We start from the raw sequence: 14609 nt of genomic DNA, 5'->3' as shown, positions 1-14609 counted from the left end.
ATGTAGTTGCTGGTTTGTTTCTCTTGTACGGTGTCCCCAATGTCTCCTGGTGTACTGGAATGTCTTCTGGTAGCGTCTCCTGCCTCTGGACACTACGCTGAAAGACACAGCAAACCTTCTTGCCACAGCTCGCATTGATGTGTCAACCCCAATGAGCTGCACTACCTGAGCCACTTGTGTGGGTTGTAGAGTCGTCTCATGCCACCATGAGAGTGAAAGCACCACCAACATTCAAAGTGATCAAAACATCGATCAGAAAGCATAGGTAATGAGAGGTGGTCTGTGGTCCCCACCTGCAGAACCAGTGCTTTGAGTGTCTTGCTAAATGACAACAATTTCCACCTGTTGTCTATTCCATTTGCACAACAGCATGCGAAATAGATTATAAAGCAATGTTGCTTCCTAAGTGGACAGTTGGATTTCACTGAAGTTTGATTATTTATATCGAGTTATATCCTGTTGTTTATTTGTTCCTTTTATTTTTTTTAGCAGTGTAGTTTCGAATAATTTGCTGCTGGGAAGTGAACCTTTTGCAATATTTAACCAGGTTTCTTCTTGTTTCATTGTGCAATGATCTCAACACACCTTCCTGTTAACTCTAGCAAGCTTACCTGTCCCTATTGAAGAAAGCACAATGTTGCCACCACTTTGATTGACAGCAGATAAAGTTTATTAAGGTTCATATTGCATATTACTTTTTTTTCTATTTGAATACGCAAAAAAATAGGTGCTTCTGTACATCTCTGTGCTTTAACACATTTGCAAGGACTTTGACACTATACATTTTTATTTAACTTTTGTCGTATTTTCTTGTTACACAAAACAAGCTTGGTCCCATAGAGATTTTCAATGATTACTTTTAGTTTTTTGTTGCAAAAAGCTCCTGCTAGCACAGCGAGAACCTTCTAGAGTTAATGTTCATCTTAGTGACCCCCATGAGTCTCAGTGGGGCCGAGAGCCCAAGTCCTGGGGTGATAGGGCACTCGCACAGCAGGTCGGACAGCTCGTCCTTTTCTTCAAGGCTGAGGGTGGCGTCGTTGAGCATGCGGCGATGCAGGTGACACGTCTGCTCTATCTTCAGCATGTTAATGTCACTCCGGAGTCGAATCAGCTGTCTAGCCAACTGCTGGTCCTGCGAGCGCATATCTGTCTGCAAAGGAAAAGAAGAAAAGTGAAAATGGAATCAGAAACTTAAAAAGACTGAAGGCTGTTTTTTTTGTTTTTTTGTATGGACAGAACCATGTATTAAACCATTTTAAAGAGTTCAAACCTTCCTCTAAAGCACATTTATACTACTGACTAAAGCATCACATTTTTATTGTTTATATTGCCTCTATGACCGCAGGCCTAAGTGTGTGGTCCTTATTGTGTAGCAGAACTTAAAAAGGAAAATGCACAGTGGGATATCCACAAACAAACTACTTTTCTTTGTCCATTCCCTATGTTTGCACAAAGATCGCAATCATCCGAGGTTTATAATGTGCATTATGTTTATGGTCTCATACTGTGCAAGTCCACCTCCATTAGAGACTATTATTTTTGCTGGTTCCAAGCTCATAAGCCATGGCTGAATGTGCAGAGTAATTGAGCAGAGTGAAGATGGTGACACTTGCAGAAAATCTGTGTAACTCTATTGTGGGATTCGCTCACACTGTCTAGCATGAATGGGTATCTTCTAGTCACTAATTGGACAGCGTGAGGTTTGTGAAACACTAATTGGCTGAGCAGCAAAAAGATGTTTAGTTGAAACTTAAATGTTGCAAAATAGCATTTTTGAAACGTAGAACAAAAACAAATATGTCTAAAATGCCTGATGACGGGTCTCACCAGCTCTCTCCTGAGCCAAGCGAGAGCTTCGTCGATGCTTTTAAACCCCTTCAGCCCACCTGAGGCCTGCTTTTGCTGACTTTTTTCTGTGTCAGCTGCAGTCTCAATGTACGTGACTGGTTCCCCTTCGTGCTCCTTCTGAAGCCGGTATTTTCCAGTCGGTGACTCTTTAAAGTTTTCTGCGTCCAGTCGGGCCTTCCACTCCAAATAAGAAGGCCTCCTAGTCTCCAGTCTTAATTTTTCAGTCAAAGCCTTTAACGTCATTAGATGGTCATCCCCAGGAATGTCCACACTGTTCCCACAGTTTGTTTCCTCCAGAGCACAGGGTGTATTTACCATGATCTCTGGAGATGATCCTGCATCCATCATCAGACTGCTGAATGCAAAAAGAAGAATAACTGTTAAAAACCCTCCCATTTACAATTATGCAGTTGTTATATTACATAGATAACATTTACTCTAAAAAAACATTGGCAAAGAGCTGGAGATAATCAACCTAACATGTACCACATAGTTAACAACAGCAATAAACTAAGGCAGAGCGCAGTGAAGGAACAGCTGTCACAATTTTTATTTCACAGAAGCAAAACGTCTCCATAGCAACCATCTTAAAATGTATCATCTTTTTCTACGTTCTGTCTTCGTTGTTTATTGCATCAACCAGTCTTATCAGGTTACTGAGAAGTAGGCTCTATAGCTGGTGGCCTCATGCTGTTGTCATGGATGTCCTATATTACTATGTATAAAACACAGGAGCACAAAATAAAACCATTTTGCCTTATTTAAGATGTTTTAATTGCCAAACAACTTCCAAACTACCAAAATTTCGTAACAAAACATGAATAATTTTTATTTGCAGCTAAGAACTAGTGTCTAGAAATACAATTTAAGTGTGTTCCATGGCTCGAATAGTGTAGATTTAATTTATTTAAACTAAAAGGGCACCACATGGTCTAATAAAACCCATGATAATTCATTAGTTAAAAAAAGGCTGAGCAAACTAACCAAAAAGAAAACTCTCATCTGAAGTGTCCTGGTCATGATGTTAAAAGCTAAAGTGCAACACTATGAGGACAAGATACAGGGTTATCAAAGAGATTAAATTATACAAAATCTAACACACTAACACAACAGCACATTACAGCCAAGATCATAAAAAAAATACAAATATGTAGTACAACACAACAGATATAATTTTGTTTAGAGTTGTCAGGTGTTACAGTCAACAATACCTTTTTTTTTATGTTTAGTGAAAGTCTTATATGTTGTTAACCAGACATGAATCTGGTTTTCTTAAACTCATTCTTCTGAAGTTGGTGGAATTTTTCAAATTCACCATCATCACCAAATCATAAACCCTAAAGACATATAGAAGTACAGAATAAAGTATTCTCGTTTGCTCTTTCGGAGAAAGAAGTAAATATCATATTTAGGCAACAAAATGCTGCAGAATAACAGAGTTCAACAAATCACAATGAAATCAAGTTTATCTGTTATGATACATTTAGATATTAGTTCTAGAAGTGTTATACTGAAATGTACCTATTAGCACTTACACAGAATCCTATATAATAGAGATAAGTAAGGTTAGGGGCAAATTTAACAGAAAGGTTCAATGTACAAGATGAAATTTTATCTCGATTTGAAAGTTCAAGTGCAGTTAGTTGAATCCTATTGACGCTTAAAACACAATATCATCTTTGTACTAAAAATATTTTAATGTGACACTTGAAGATTAAAAAAGGCAGCCTACCAATGCGAGTTTAGAGCCCTAGACATTAGAAGTCAGATTAATTACCAGTTCTTTTTCATAGAGTAAGCTATACCCTTAAAGCATCAACACAAGAGAGTACTACTGCTAGGTGCTAAAAAGCAACAAAACAGAAATTTTAATTTTTAGTTTTAAGGCAGACATATATCTTGACAGCATGAACTAAATGACATAAAAACTTTACTCCTAGTGCTCGACCAATGTCTGTTTACTGTAGCATAACATTGTTTTTGCCAGTAAAACATACAGGGGAACAAAACGGACGTTTAAAAAAAGTGTAGCTGACATGTCCCCCCTGCCAACCCCCCCAGAAAAAAACGTAATGGCTGTAACTGCTAACCAATGAGTTGATTTGAATTTTGAACAGAAAGTTCTGATAAAAGAGTTGAATGCAAAATGGCAAATAAAAAATTTCACTGCTTTCTACATACAAAAACAAAAGCACTTTAAGATAGATTTGGAAAACATGGTTAAGAGATTTTTTTAAGAAATGAAATCCAATTGCCTGAAATACTTGATTGAATTTTGAATATCTATTTGCTATTTTAAGTTTTATTTTACATACATCCATTTTCTATCACGCTTATCCAAAGGGGGGTCACAAGGGGTGCTGGTGCCTATCTCAAGATGTCTACGGGTGAGAGGCACCCTGGACAGGTCACCAGTCTATCGCAGGACAACACAGAAACAAACAGGACAAACAACCATTCACACACAAACTCAAGCCGGAGTACCCGGAGAGAACCCACACATACTCAGGGAGAACATGCAAACTCCTAGCAGAAAGAGCCAAGCTGGGAATCGAACCCAGATTTTCTAGCTGCGAGGCAGCAGTGCTACCCAATGCGACACTGAACAGCCCAGAAAGAAATCAAATCTGTAGATCCGCAGAAAAAAATACCCCTGAAAAACTGTTGTTCCATATGCCCAATCCAGCCACCAGATTTCCTCCCGTTTTAAACTTCACTCCCCATATCATTAAACATACTTTGTGGAATCTGGATTAAGCAGCTTGTAAAATCTGTCTCCCTTATTTGGAACATAACAATCATGTCTACATAACAAACACTGCCAGAACCAAATCAGGCTTTAGTGTTATGCTTTTCAACAACCTGCCTGTCATTATGTCCTAGAGAGGTTTCAGATTTCAGGTTATACAGCATATGCGAACATGAGCAGAGTTTTTAGAAATTTCAAGTCAAGCAAGCTCTAGAAAGGTCAGTGCTGACAGTATTCATTAGAGTATACGGTGTTTATATCATTCTTAAGAAGGACACTTAATTAGACTATCAACCTTTATTCACACATGTTACAGGTATTTTGTTACATTTATTGTGCAGAAAGTGGTTCATAGAATATATATATATATTTTTGTTGAGATAGATATTTTAAATATTGCTTGTACTTTTACAATGTCCATAAAAAGACATTGGGTAAAAAAAAAACACAGTCTTAATATTTGCTGTAAGTCTACAAATATTACATTTTAATTATTTGAAAATAAAAAATGAGGTATGTTATAACAGCTGATGCAAACAGAAAACACAGATAACACTGCAACACAAACCATTGAAATTAACAGTTATCGTTTAAATGTTGGTTTACTCTTAAGTGCGGCATTAAAATAATTAGAAAATGCAATTGTTTTGTATAGGCTTTTTTTTTTATAGTAAGACACATTTGAATCAGAAATTGCTTTTTACGGAGAAAGGTTGCTCTTAAAACCTATTTTTGACAGCACAATTAGAGATGAAACAATATTACGAAAAGTGCAGATGTTACCTTGTTAAAAACTGCGAAAAGCCGCTCTCAACTAGTCATCTTTCAACCTGTTCGCCCTGCAGCTCAGGGTGCAGCTGAAGCTGAAGGGGGAGCTACCGGAGGAGGGGCGGGGCTAGTTGCGTCAGGCCGTGGTTGCCTAGAGACGCTCCAGACACGCAGCGGACATCCCGCTTTGTTGACATTACAAGAGCGCCACAGTGTGATTAACAAAAAAAAGAACTACAATAGCATTTTAAAGTAAAATAAAAAATACCAATCATGCACTTGTTTAGGATTTTTAATATATAATAAAATCTACAAGAATAAATAATTTCACAAAACAATTGCCATATATAAATACTTGAAGATGCATATAAATTAAATAAAAATCCAAAAACAGTTTTAAATGTTTAAATTTGTGCGCAAATGTATACATTTCAATTTTATTTTGAAATATGTCAACCGAAAGGATTGCACATTTAACATGAGCAGAGGGTGAAAATGTAACATTTAGCCAACAGGTTAATTAACATCTGACATGCTTTGGGTGCATGAGACAATAGTAGGTGAACTAACAAGCTGATAGGAAATCAAATGAATAACTAAAACATGTGAAGTTTAATGCTCACCGTCAGTGCTGGGCTTTAGAATTAGTGCAGGAGAAAAGGCCATAAGCCATCAACTTTCTCAACATATTTTTGCTACAGATGGGTATATAACACCCATACCAAAATATTTACAGATAATGTGCACTCTGAACAAACTGATTGTCTAATAAATCCATTAATAAAAGTTAAAGCACAAGTTGAGGTTTTCCTTTGATTCTTCAATCAGGTCCACCAGTGGGAGTGGTACACAACAGATTTATCTGGTTGCCAAGATAAATAAATGTCTTGAAAAATAAAGTCAGAGAATGTGCAGAATAGAATGAACTGAATAAGTAATTTGTTATTATACTTCACTATTAATTGCCTACTCTGACACAAAGTCAGAAAATAAACTCAGTTCAAGCTGACAGATCGATTCTGGCCTTGTTCAACCAGAAAAATCCCTTGTCCACCATTTACAGAAAAAACATAACAATCTTCCACTCATTTACAGAGTTATATCCTGCCTGACAGTTACAGAATGCTTTCACTGACTATTATCACAACATTTATTTATAAAGCCAGTTCCTCTATGTCATCATCATATGATGGGATTGCACGGACAGCAGGTTTGCTGTCAGTTACATGTAGAGCGTTGCTGTCCATCATGTAGGATGCTGTAGGTGTGGAAGAACCCGAGCTGAGGCGATGCAGTCCTTCCCGTCTTGAACGAACCCCGTTTGTTACCGAAGGGCTATTGAGTACCTCCATTTTATTAGAACCTAAACTGCTACCAGCCGGCGAGGCCTGAGCACCGAACAGCTGCTGCATAAGACTTGCCTTTTTGTCTTTCTCTTCTCTCTTTTCTGTCTCCTTCTCTGTTACCACCCCTCCAAGATTAAAAATCCCTATGGCTTCTAGTGTAGGTTTATTGGTTTCTTTAGGTGGTGCTGTTGAGAAGCCAGATGGAATCCGGGATGTTGAATGTCCAAAGGAAGGTGCGTATCTTCCGAATGCCAAGTCATCACTGGAGGTTTGGGACCGCAACACTCTCCTTCCCAGAACCCCGGAAGAGTTATGGTTTCTCTCCTCAGGTGGATGTGGAGTGGGGAGGTTATTTACAACCTTTTTTGAATCGGAAAGAAATGACTCAAAAAACACGGAGTCCTGGGCTCCCTGGTTTTGACGATCTATTTCTCGCATCCTAGCTAGCAGCTGCTCTTTTTTTCGCCGGGCTTCTTCTGCCGCTTCCTGGCTGGGCGTGGATTCCTTGTTCAATCGGGCCACCGTCTCCTGAACGCGGCCATGCTTCCAGTAAATGTCGTCTTCGTTCTGGCTGAACAGGGAATCTGACTTCCTTATTTCTCCCTTCTCCTCATTCTTTCTTTTCTCTATTTCTGCAGATGTATGGTGTCAGATTAAAATGAAAGTCATGACTGAGTATTTCATATAGAATATGTAAAGACAAGAGCAATGAAGAGTTTCTTCTTACCATTTTTTAATGTGTTTGGCTTCTCTTCAAGCGCCCCCAGCCCAGAGTCAAGTCCTTCTCGCTGCTGTGTGTCTTGCTCTGTCTCATTCACCAAATGTTCTTTATGTCTTTCTCTCTTCTTCTGTTGATCCCTTTTATGAGCCTCCTTATCGGCCTCTGCTGTTCCGTCTGCTCTGTCGAGCTCCTGGATGAAATCATTTCAGAAACAAAAAGTGAGGCATGAATTCAACCAAGCAGCCGCGCTCATAGAGTTAACCCGACAGTAACCAGGCACCTTAAGAGACAGGTACTCGTCAGCTGCCTGCCCGATGCACTCATTAATGGCGGGGGGAGGTGAGGGGAAATCTGGACTTGACATCGTGTCCTCAGTTTGTACGGCCTTGGTGCTGTTCCTGCTAAGGACTGTAACAAAAAATAAAATGTAATAACGGATGTATTGAAAAGAAAATCCATTATAAAGCATCCCTGTTTGTCTCTCTCTCGTAGAATGACTTACGTTTCCGCTTTGCACTGATGTCAGTGTCTTTCTGAGATGTTGGTTTTACCATACGGTTGGAGTAAATATTCTTAGCATCTAGCTCCCTTTCCTTTTCCTGTTCAAAGGGATGAAAGAAATATCCTACTTTACAAAAAGCAACAAATCTTTGCTCACAGTCTTCAGGGCAGCTTAGGGGCTTATTTGAATTTTGTACCTTGAGTTTTTTGGTCAGTCGGTCCAGCTCCTCCAACAGACTCTTAACCTCCTCCTGAGAACTGATAGTCTTCTTCTTCTCAGCAGCAAGCTGTCTCTGAAAACTGTTGTTGCTCAGCTCAATGCTACGCTCCAAGTCCTTCAAATACACATAAACACACACACACCTTTATACAACCACCTCACCAAAGGATTTAAGGCGACATTAACAATGATTCAATAGGAAAATACAGCAGTTGCAGTATTTATGCATTATAACCCTATTTAAGTTCTGTGGCTTTACAGTCAAAATGTTTTGGTTCTCCTGGGAGTGGAAAGGAAAGGACCCATGAGAATTGGGGCATGCATTTGTATTGACCCTCCTAAACTCTGAAAGCCATATAAAACCAAGAGAGAATAAAGCAAAGAAGGACTCTGGATGTTTATGTTAACTTTGGAGGAGCAGTGGAGATTCGTAGCTCAGGTGGAAGAATCTGTTCATAGGACAGCTACTAGTCCTGCATTGCTCTGACATGGGAGTTGGCTCAGAGCTCATCTGCCTGGCTGTTTGTTTCCTGGATGAAGCTGTTTCCTGCCTTTTACAGTTTCTGTTTGTATCTCATCTTCTGTCTCCTTGAACCCCAGCCGGCCTCAGCAGATGGCCGCTCACACTGAGCCTGGTTCTGCTGGAGGTTTCTACCTGTTAAAAGGGAGTCTTTCCTCTCCACTGTCGCTACAAGCATGCTTAGTGTGAGGGATTGCATTTGAGTCAATGAGTCGATGCAATCAACTGGTTTTCCTTGGATAGAAAACTTTGAATCAATATGACTGTATGATCTTGTGAACTGTAAAGTGCCTTGAGATGACATGTGTTGTGAATTGGCGCTATAGAAATAAACTTTATTGAATTGAAGAGAACCAATTGGGTCTAATAAGAATGGCAAGAGCAAAGTCGTAATAAAGAAGGCCGTAAGAAGAGGCAATGTTTTGGGTTTGCAACAAGCCATGCACTGTTAAACACAATGTTGTACATCCAGGGCTGTTTGATATTAGCAACAGCAACAGTATTGGAAAACATGAGGGGAAAAAAACAAAAAAAAAAAATCTGTTGTCTTTCATTTTATATTTTTTTTTCCACTTTAAATCTGAAAAACAGATTCTCTATGAAATATATTTAGGTTTCCTCTCTTGTAAGAACATGTGGAAAAGGTCAAGGGGTTTGTGTAGTGTGTGTGAAACTGTAAAAAAGTTACAATACTTCATTATTAATAAAACTTAAAAAATCTCCCTCCTTGATGAATTTACCTTAACCCTACGTTGTGCCTCTTGAGCCCGAGTTTTCTCTTCTTCAAGACTACGGCTTAGCTCATCTCTGGTCCCTAATTCTTGCTGATCTACTAGCTTCTTCAGCCGAGTCATAGCAGCTTGATTCCTTTGCAACTGCTCCTCAGTCTCCTTTAACCTCCGCTCAGCTTTCCGTTCCCGCTCTTGTGTGCGCCGCAGTCTTTCACGCAGCACTTGCATCTCATTGGAGTGGCGCGCCAGGAGCTGGGAAATCTCACTTTCTGTGTCGTCGTAGCGTTGCAGGGCTTTCTCCTGACGCACCTGAAGCTTTAGTTAGAGAAAGAATATTTAGAGAGGAACCTTCATATGAAATGATATTATTATTATTAGTATTGATTGACACTGTAAGGAGCTGCCTTATTTTTGAATGAAAGGATTTAATCAGGACAAAACCCCTTTAATAGGAACCTGGTTTAGATTTACCTGTCTGAGAACTCTATTTTCCTTCTTCAGTTCATCATTTTGCTGCTGTAGTTCAGCAAGGGAGTTGCGCAATTCATTGATCTTCAGTAAACGGGCTGACAGCATTCTCTTGGTCACCAGATCCAAGTCTTTATGCGGTGTTGACTCCTTGCTTAGTGACCGATTTCCCTTTCGGTGCTGCTGTGTGACATTAAGGCCCCCAGGTCGCTGGAGCCGATTTGCACTCCAGCGTCCAACCCCACCTAAAAAATAAAGATGGTCAACTTTAAAAGCCTGTTAATTATCAGGGTTTCTTTTAAACTTGTAATATGGTATATAAAACCATTATTTTACTACTGAACAACTTATAATAAACTTCATTTCAACTCAATACTGAGGTGTTAAAATTGGGGATTTGCTGCCATCATCTGGACAACATTTTTTCTTTCATTTACTGAGTCTTGCTAATATACTTAATTCCTTAATGCCAGTTTTTAACCAAAAACTTAATCTATCTTATTTTATTATTATGTGATAGAAAAAGTCACCGCCTTTGTTGAATTTATATAACAATAAATGCTCTGGGGGTATGAATACTTTTGCATAATACTCTGATAATATTAAGAGTGACAAGAATTTCTTTCAGATTTCCCATACGTGTTTTGTGGAGGGGACTTCTGGAAATCTGCTTTGCCCGAAAGCCTCTCTGTGGTGTTGGAGATGGAGTGAGAGACCGGGAAAAAGGAGAAAGTGAGCGTTCCGACTGTGTGGCATTCTCGTAGTCCTCGGAATATAATGAGCCTTCGCTTCTCCTTCCCTCTGCATCTGAAATCCGGTCTCGATCTGGATCGGATCTGGTTTCAGCTCTGCCATCCATCTCTTTGTTACTGGAATTTTTCTCCCGACAGTTTTTTCTGTGCGTCTGCATCGATGATGCTCGAGACTCTTTCTTTGTGCTTCGACGGGACTGGCAACTTAGAATCCGGTTGTCCTCAGTGACTTCAGGAGCCTTTTCCGATTCTTCCATGTTGTCTATTTGATAAGGTGTGTTAAAGCTGAAGCGAGAGAACCAAGGTGTGGTTAGAAGCAGTAAAATTACAGCATTAACAAAGTAAGCAGAAGCTTTCGTTCTTAATTAAAAATTACACCAGTATAGGGACTTCAATGATTATTTTGCAATAACTAATAAAGAATCTTCCCATTTAGTTTCCTTCCAAGACCATAACATGCAGACAGAACTGGTTTCCCTGGTGCTTTCAGCATTATGCATCTTGGTCACCGAGCAACTCTGCCCATGTGATTGGAGTTTCCATGAGACCACATTAGGCCTTACCTTAGACAACACTAGTCCCCGATCTGCATCAGTGAGCAATCAAAGCTAAACATTAAATCTGTCAATAATTGCATGTAAAAAAATAAGGAGTGACTTACCATAGATACAAAGAAGGAGATTAGACTACATTATTTTATTGATATCTTAAATCAATATTCCATTGATGCAGAATTGTGCCAACTACATCAAGACTAACAATTAAAATAATACTATATTGGTCCTTAAGAGGTGAAATAACCTGAGTGACAGCAGCAAAGTAAACAAAAACTGATCTAAATCAGAGTAGAAAAAAAGATATGCAGAAATAATTAAACAGGAAAAACAAATACACATTAAAATATATAAAACCTTAATGGAAAAATTTGTACATAATTGTGTGTTTTAAAGTTGTTCAAATTAGGCTATAAAAAAGACAATCTATAGAAAACAACTAAGAGATTTAGATGCTTTAATGTATTTTTTTTAGGTTGGGAGCAGTACTGGTTTTTGTTACTTGAAAAGCACACATTATGAGATGCTAAATCATATACTTTTGTGATACAAAAAAACAACAAAGGTTTGACTTAGATAACTTTGTCATTTTGTATAAACAGAGTGTATACAAAACGAAATGTCGTTTAGTACAGCTTTTCAGACAGTAAATGAACTTAAAGTGCAGCAGAGATCAAATGTAAACAGTGTGGGTGAAAAAAAACATGGTGCAAGAAACAATGATATGGAAGTTCAGAGCATTAATTTAAATGGTGCAAATATGCAGTATTTTTGGTTCTGTCTTATCATTGTGATGCAAAGTTTGTGACATGATTTTGAGTTTTTTTCAACAGTTCAGCAGTCTGATGATGGTGGGGAAGAAACTGATGTGGGATCTGCTGGACCTGCGTCGAATGCTGCGAAGCCTCTTTCCAGAGGGCAACATTTTAGTATTTGCTTAGATGCTAGACATGTTAGAGTTTTATATTTCAAGTATTACACATTCCAACTCTAGGAGTCAATATTTTGTGCCAGTGAGAAAGCCTATTAATACTTTTGATGCCTATCCTTTGAAAATGTTTATGAATTAAATAATATTTTAAAGGCCTTATAAAAGTTTGGTTCTCAAAATATAAACTTGCTCAGCATGTAATATTTCGCCACTATATGAATTTTAAAGCTAAATTTTTCGACTATTTCGAAAAATTCTTTGAGATAGGGCCAAGGATACGGGAGGTCCTGCTGGTCTCCGTCTCCATCTCCCGATATGCTCTCGCCTGTGCCCGACCTTTCAGACATTTTGACACCTTTTTATGAGTCCGACATTATTATATGACTCATCCAATTAAACTAGTTTTCACTAGATGTGGATGGCACCAATGATCTGCATTGGATGGCGCACATGACGTGAAATAAATATTTATAACATTAAACCGAAGGCAAGAGTAACAAGTAACATTTGTAATAAAAATGTGAGGAATAAAAAGTACAGGGGCTGCTAAGTGGTGCAGTGGGTAGCACTGCCACCTTGCAGCAAGAAGGTTGCAGGTTCCCAGCCCAGGGTCTTTCTGCATGGAGTTTGCATGTTCTCCCTTACCATGCGTGGGTTTTCTCCGGGTACTCCGGCTTCCTCCCACAGTCCAAAACATGACTGTTAGGTTCTCTAAATCAGGCATCCCCAACCTCGGTCCTCAAGACTTGCTGTCCTGCAGGTTTTAGGGGTTTCCTTACTCCAGCATAGCTAATTTTAATTGAAAGCTGATTAACAGGCTTTTCTACTGTAATCATTATAATCAGCTGTGCTAAAGCAGGGAAACCTCTAAAACCTGCAGGACAGTTGTCCTTGAGGACCGACTTTGGGGATGCCTGCTCTAAATTTTTCTTAGGTGTGAGTGTGTGTGTGTGTATGTGTCTCTGTGTTACCCTGCGATGGACCGGCGACCTGTCCAGGGTGGACCCCTGGAGATAGGCACCAGCACCTCTCGTGACCCCCACTTGGGAGTGTCAGAAAATGGATAGATAGACAGTACAAATACTTATGTGAAAATGTAATGAGTACAAGTCAGAAGTAGAAAGAAAAATAAGAAATGGAGTAAAGAATAGATACCTAAAAACTGTATTTGTACTTTGTTACTTGACATCTCTGGTAAACAGCAATATCACCATTAATATCAGAGACAATCTAGTTACATCAGAAAGCACGTAATGTTATTCATCAGATCTTTCCTTGTTGAAAAAAAGTGTTAAGTAATGCAATATAACAGATGTAAAACCCTCTACAGTCAACATACAACAGAGATTTTTACACTCACCCCATAAGTCATATCCCAGTGGTCTCTGCTGTTTTCACCTCTTCTCTGCCATCTAGAACAAGCTAACTGGATCTCCAGCTCTGTAAAAAAAAAAAAAACATGATCAACATTATCTGCCTCACACAAGCAATTAAATGAATTTCATTGCGTGCTGCGTTATTAGATTATAGTAGTTCGTGTGATTTACGGTTGGATTGTTGTCAGAATCCAAACAGAGTAACAGTAACTAAACAATTTGTTGGCGCCATCTCCATATGGGAAAAGGCCGTCTGTCTGAAGGTACAATAAATCAAATGAAATGCATTTAACAACACATTACTAAGCCTAACGACAGAAGATTAGCATACAGTGCTTGTTGTGGCAGAGCAGCCACAAAACAAACAGCTACATTCAACAGGTAGGCGACCACTGATGTCAGCGTTTACCACTGAAATGCTGATGGTACCCACCTGCGTGTTCGCGTGTTCATATCAAACACCTCTCTACTGTTCTGCTTCGATGAAACTTCATAACTGACCAGATTTTTCGTAATTCTGACGGCTAATGTTAGCTTGGGGTACTAGCAAGCTAGTTTGAGCTTTAGCTGACTTATCCGTCGTTACAAATAAGATATACTAAGTTCTCACCGCTTTCATTGAAAACAAATATTAAGCACCGGGTTTTGCTATATGTTTTCCGCCAACCACCCTCTCTAAAATAGCATCAACAAGCTACCAGAGCGTAACCTTTATCAGTTTCAGCGCAAGCCTCTTTGACGCTGTGCCATGGCAACCGCAGCACTTGTTGCAATATTGTTGATTACCAGAGGAGGCGCTGTTGTTCTTTTAAAAGTTGAAGGCATCTAACATGATTTTCTAGTGTACATACATGGCCTGTTAGGGTTGATTTCTAAGACTTAAGACATTTAATTATATGTTTATCTCTTACAATTTAATAAAAATAATAATAAAAAAAATTATAGGTAAAAATAAGACTTTTGAAAAAACATAGTTTTATATGCACATGTTAAAGTAATACTTGAGAAAACATCTTTCAGTTCTATTTCAGCATGGAGTCTTCTGTGGTAAGAATCTTTCAGCAATTCGCTGAAACTCGATATTTCCCCATTCTACTTCCCAAAAAATAAAAATAAAATTAAAT

At 38.8% G+C, this 14609-nt stretch overlaps 2 protein-coding genes across 5 annotated transcripts; both read right to left on the bottom strand.

Moving 5' to 3' along the window:
• Window positions 1–662: 662 nt before the first annotated feature.
• On the bottom strand, window positions 663–5579 carry fam167a (family with sequence similarity 167 member A). Of its 2 annotated transcripts, none has more exons than XM_015373439.1 (3): window positions 5381–5579; window positions 1828–2200; window positions 663–1150 (listed from the first exon to the last, which is right to left on the bottom strand). In XM_015373439.1, exons 2-3 carry the CDS (start codon window positions 2194–2196, stop codon window positions 887–889), a joined length of 633 nt encoding a protein of 210 aa, XP_015228925.1. In that variant the 5' UTR covers window positions 2197–2200; window positions 5381–5579; the 3' UTR covers window positions 663–886. The 2 variants fall into 2 exon arrangements, with proteins under 2 accessions (XP_015228925.1, XP_015228916.1); XM_015373430.1 differs by having other exon boundaries at window positions 1828–2203; window positions 5381–5577.
• Window positions 5580–5687: 108 nt separating this feature from the next.
• lca5 (Leber congenital amaurosis 5) lies at window positions 5688–14241 on the bottom strand. Of its 3 annotated transcripts, none has more exons than XM_015373417.1 (10): window positions 14195–14241; window positions 13470–13549; window positions 10512–10909; window positions 9876–10117; window positions 9414–9719; window positions 8131–8268; window positions 7935–8031; window positions 7713–7840; window positions 7439–7622; window positions 5688–7343 (listed from the first exon to the last, which is right to left on the bottom strand). In XM_015373417.1, exons 2-10 carry the CDS (start codon window positions 13472–13474, stop codon window positions 6520–6522), a joined length of 2322 nt encoding a protein of 773 aa, XP_015228903.1. In that variant the 5' UTR covers window positions 13475–13549; window positions 14195–14241; the 3' UTR covers window positions 5688–6519. The 3 variants fall into 3 exon arrangements, with proteins under 3 accessions (XP_015228903.1, XP_015228885.1, XP_015228894.1); XM_015373399.1 differs by having other exon boundaries at window positions 13919–14239; XM_015373408.1 differs by having other exon boundaries at window positions 13470–13552; window positions 13930–14239.
• Between the last annotated feature and the right edge of the window lie 368 nt (window positions 14242–14609).

Source organism: Cyprinodon variegatus, unplaced genomic scaffold (genome assembly GCF_000732505.1).
Source record: "Cyprinodon variegatus isolate N-32 unplaced genomic scaffold, C_variegatus-1.0 Scaffold4, whole genome shotgun sequence".
Lineage (NCBI taxonomy): Eukaryota > Metazoa > Chordata > Actinopteri > Cyprinodontiformes > Cyprinodontidae > Cyprinodon > Cyprinodon variegatus.
This window is presented reverse-complemented; position numbering and strand designations above follow the sequence as displayed.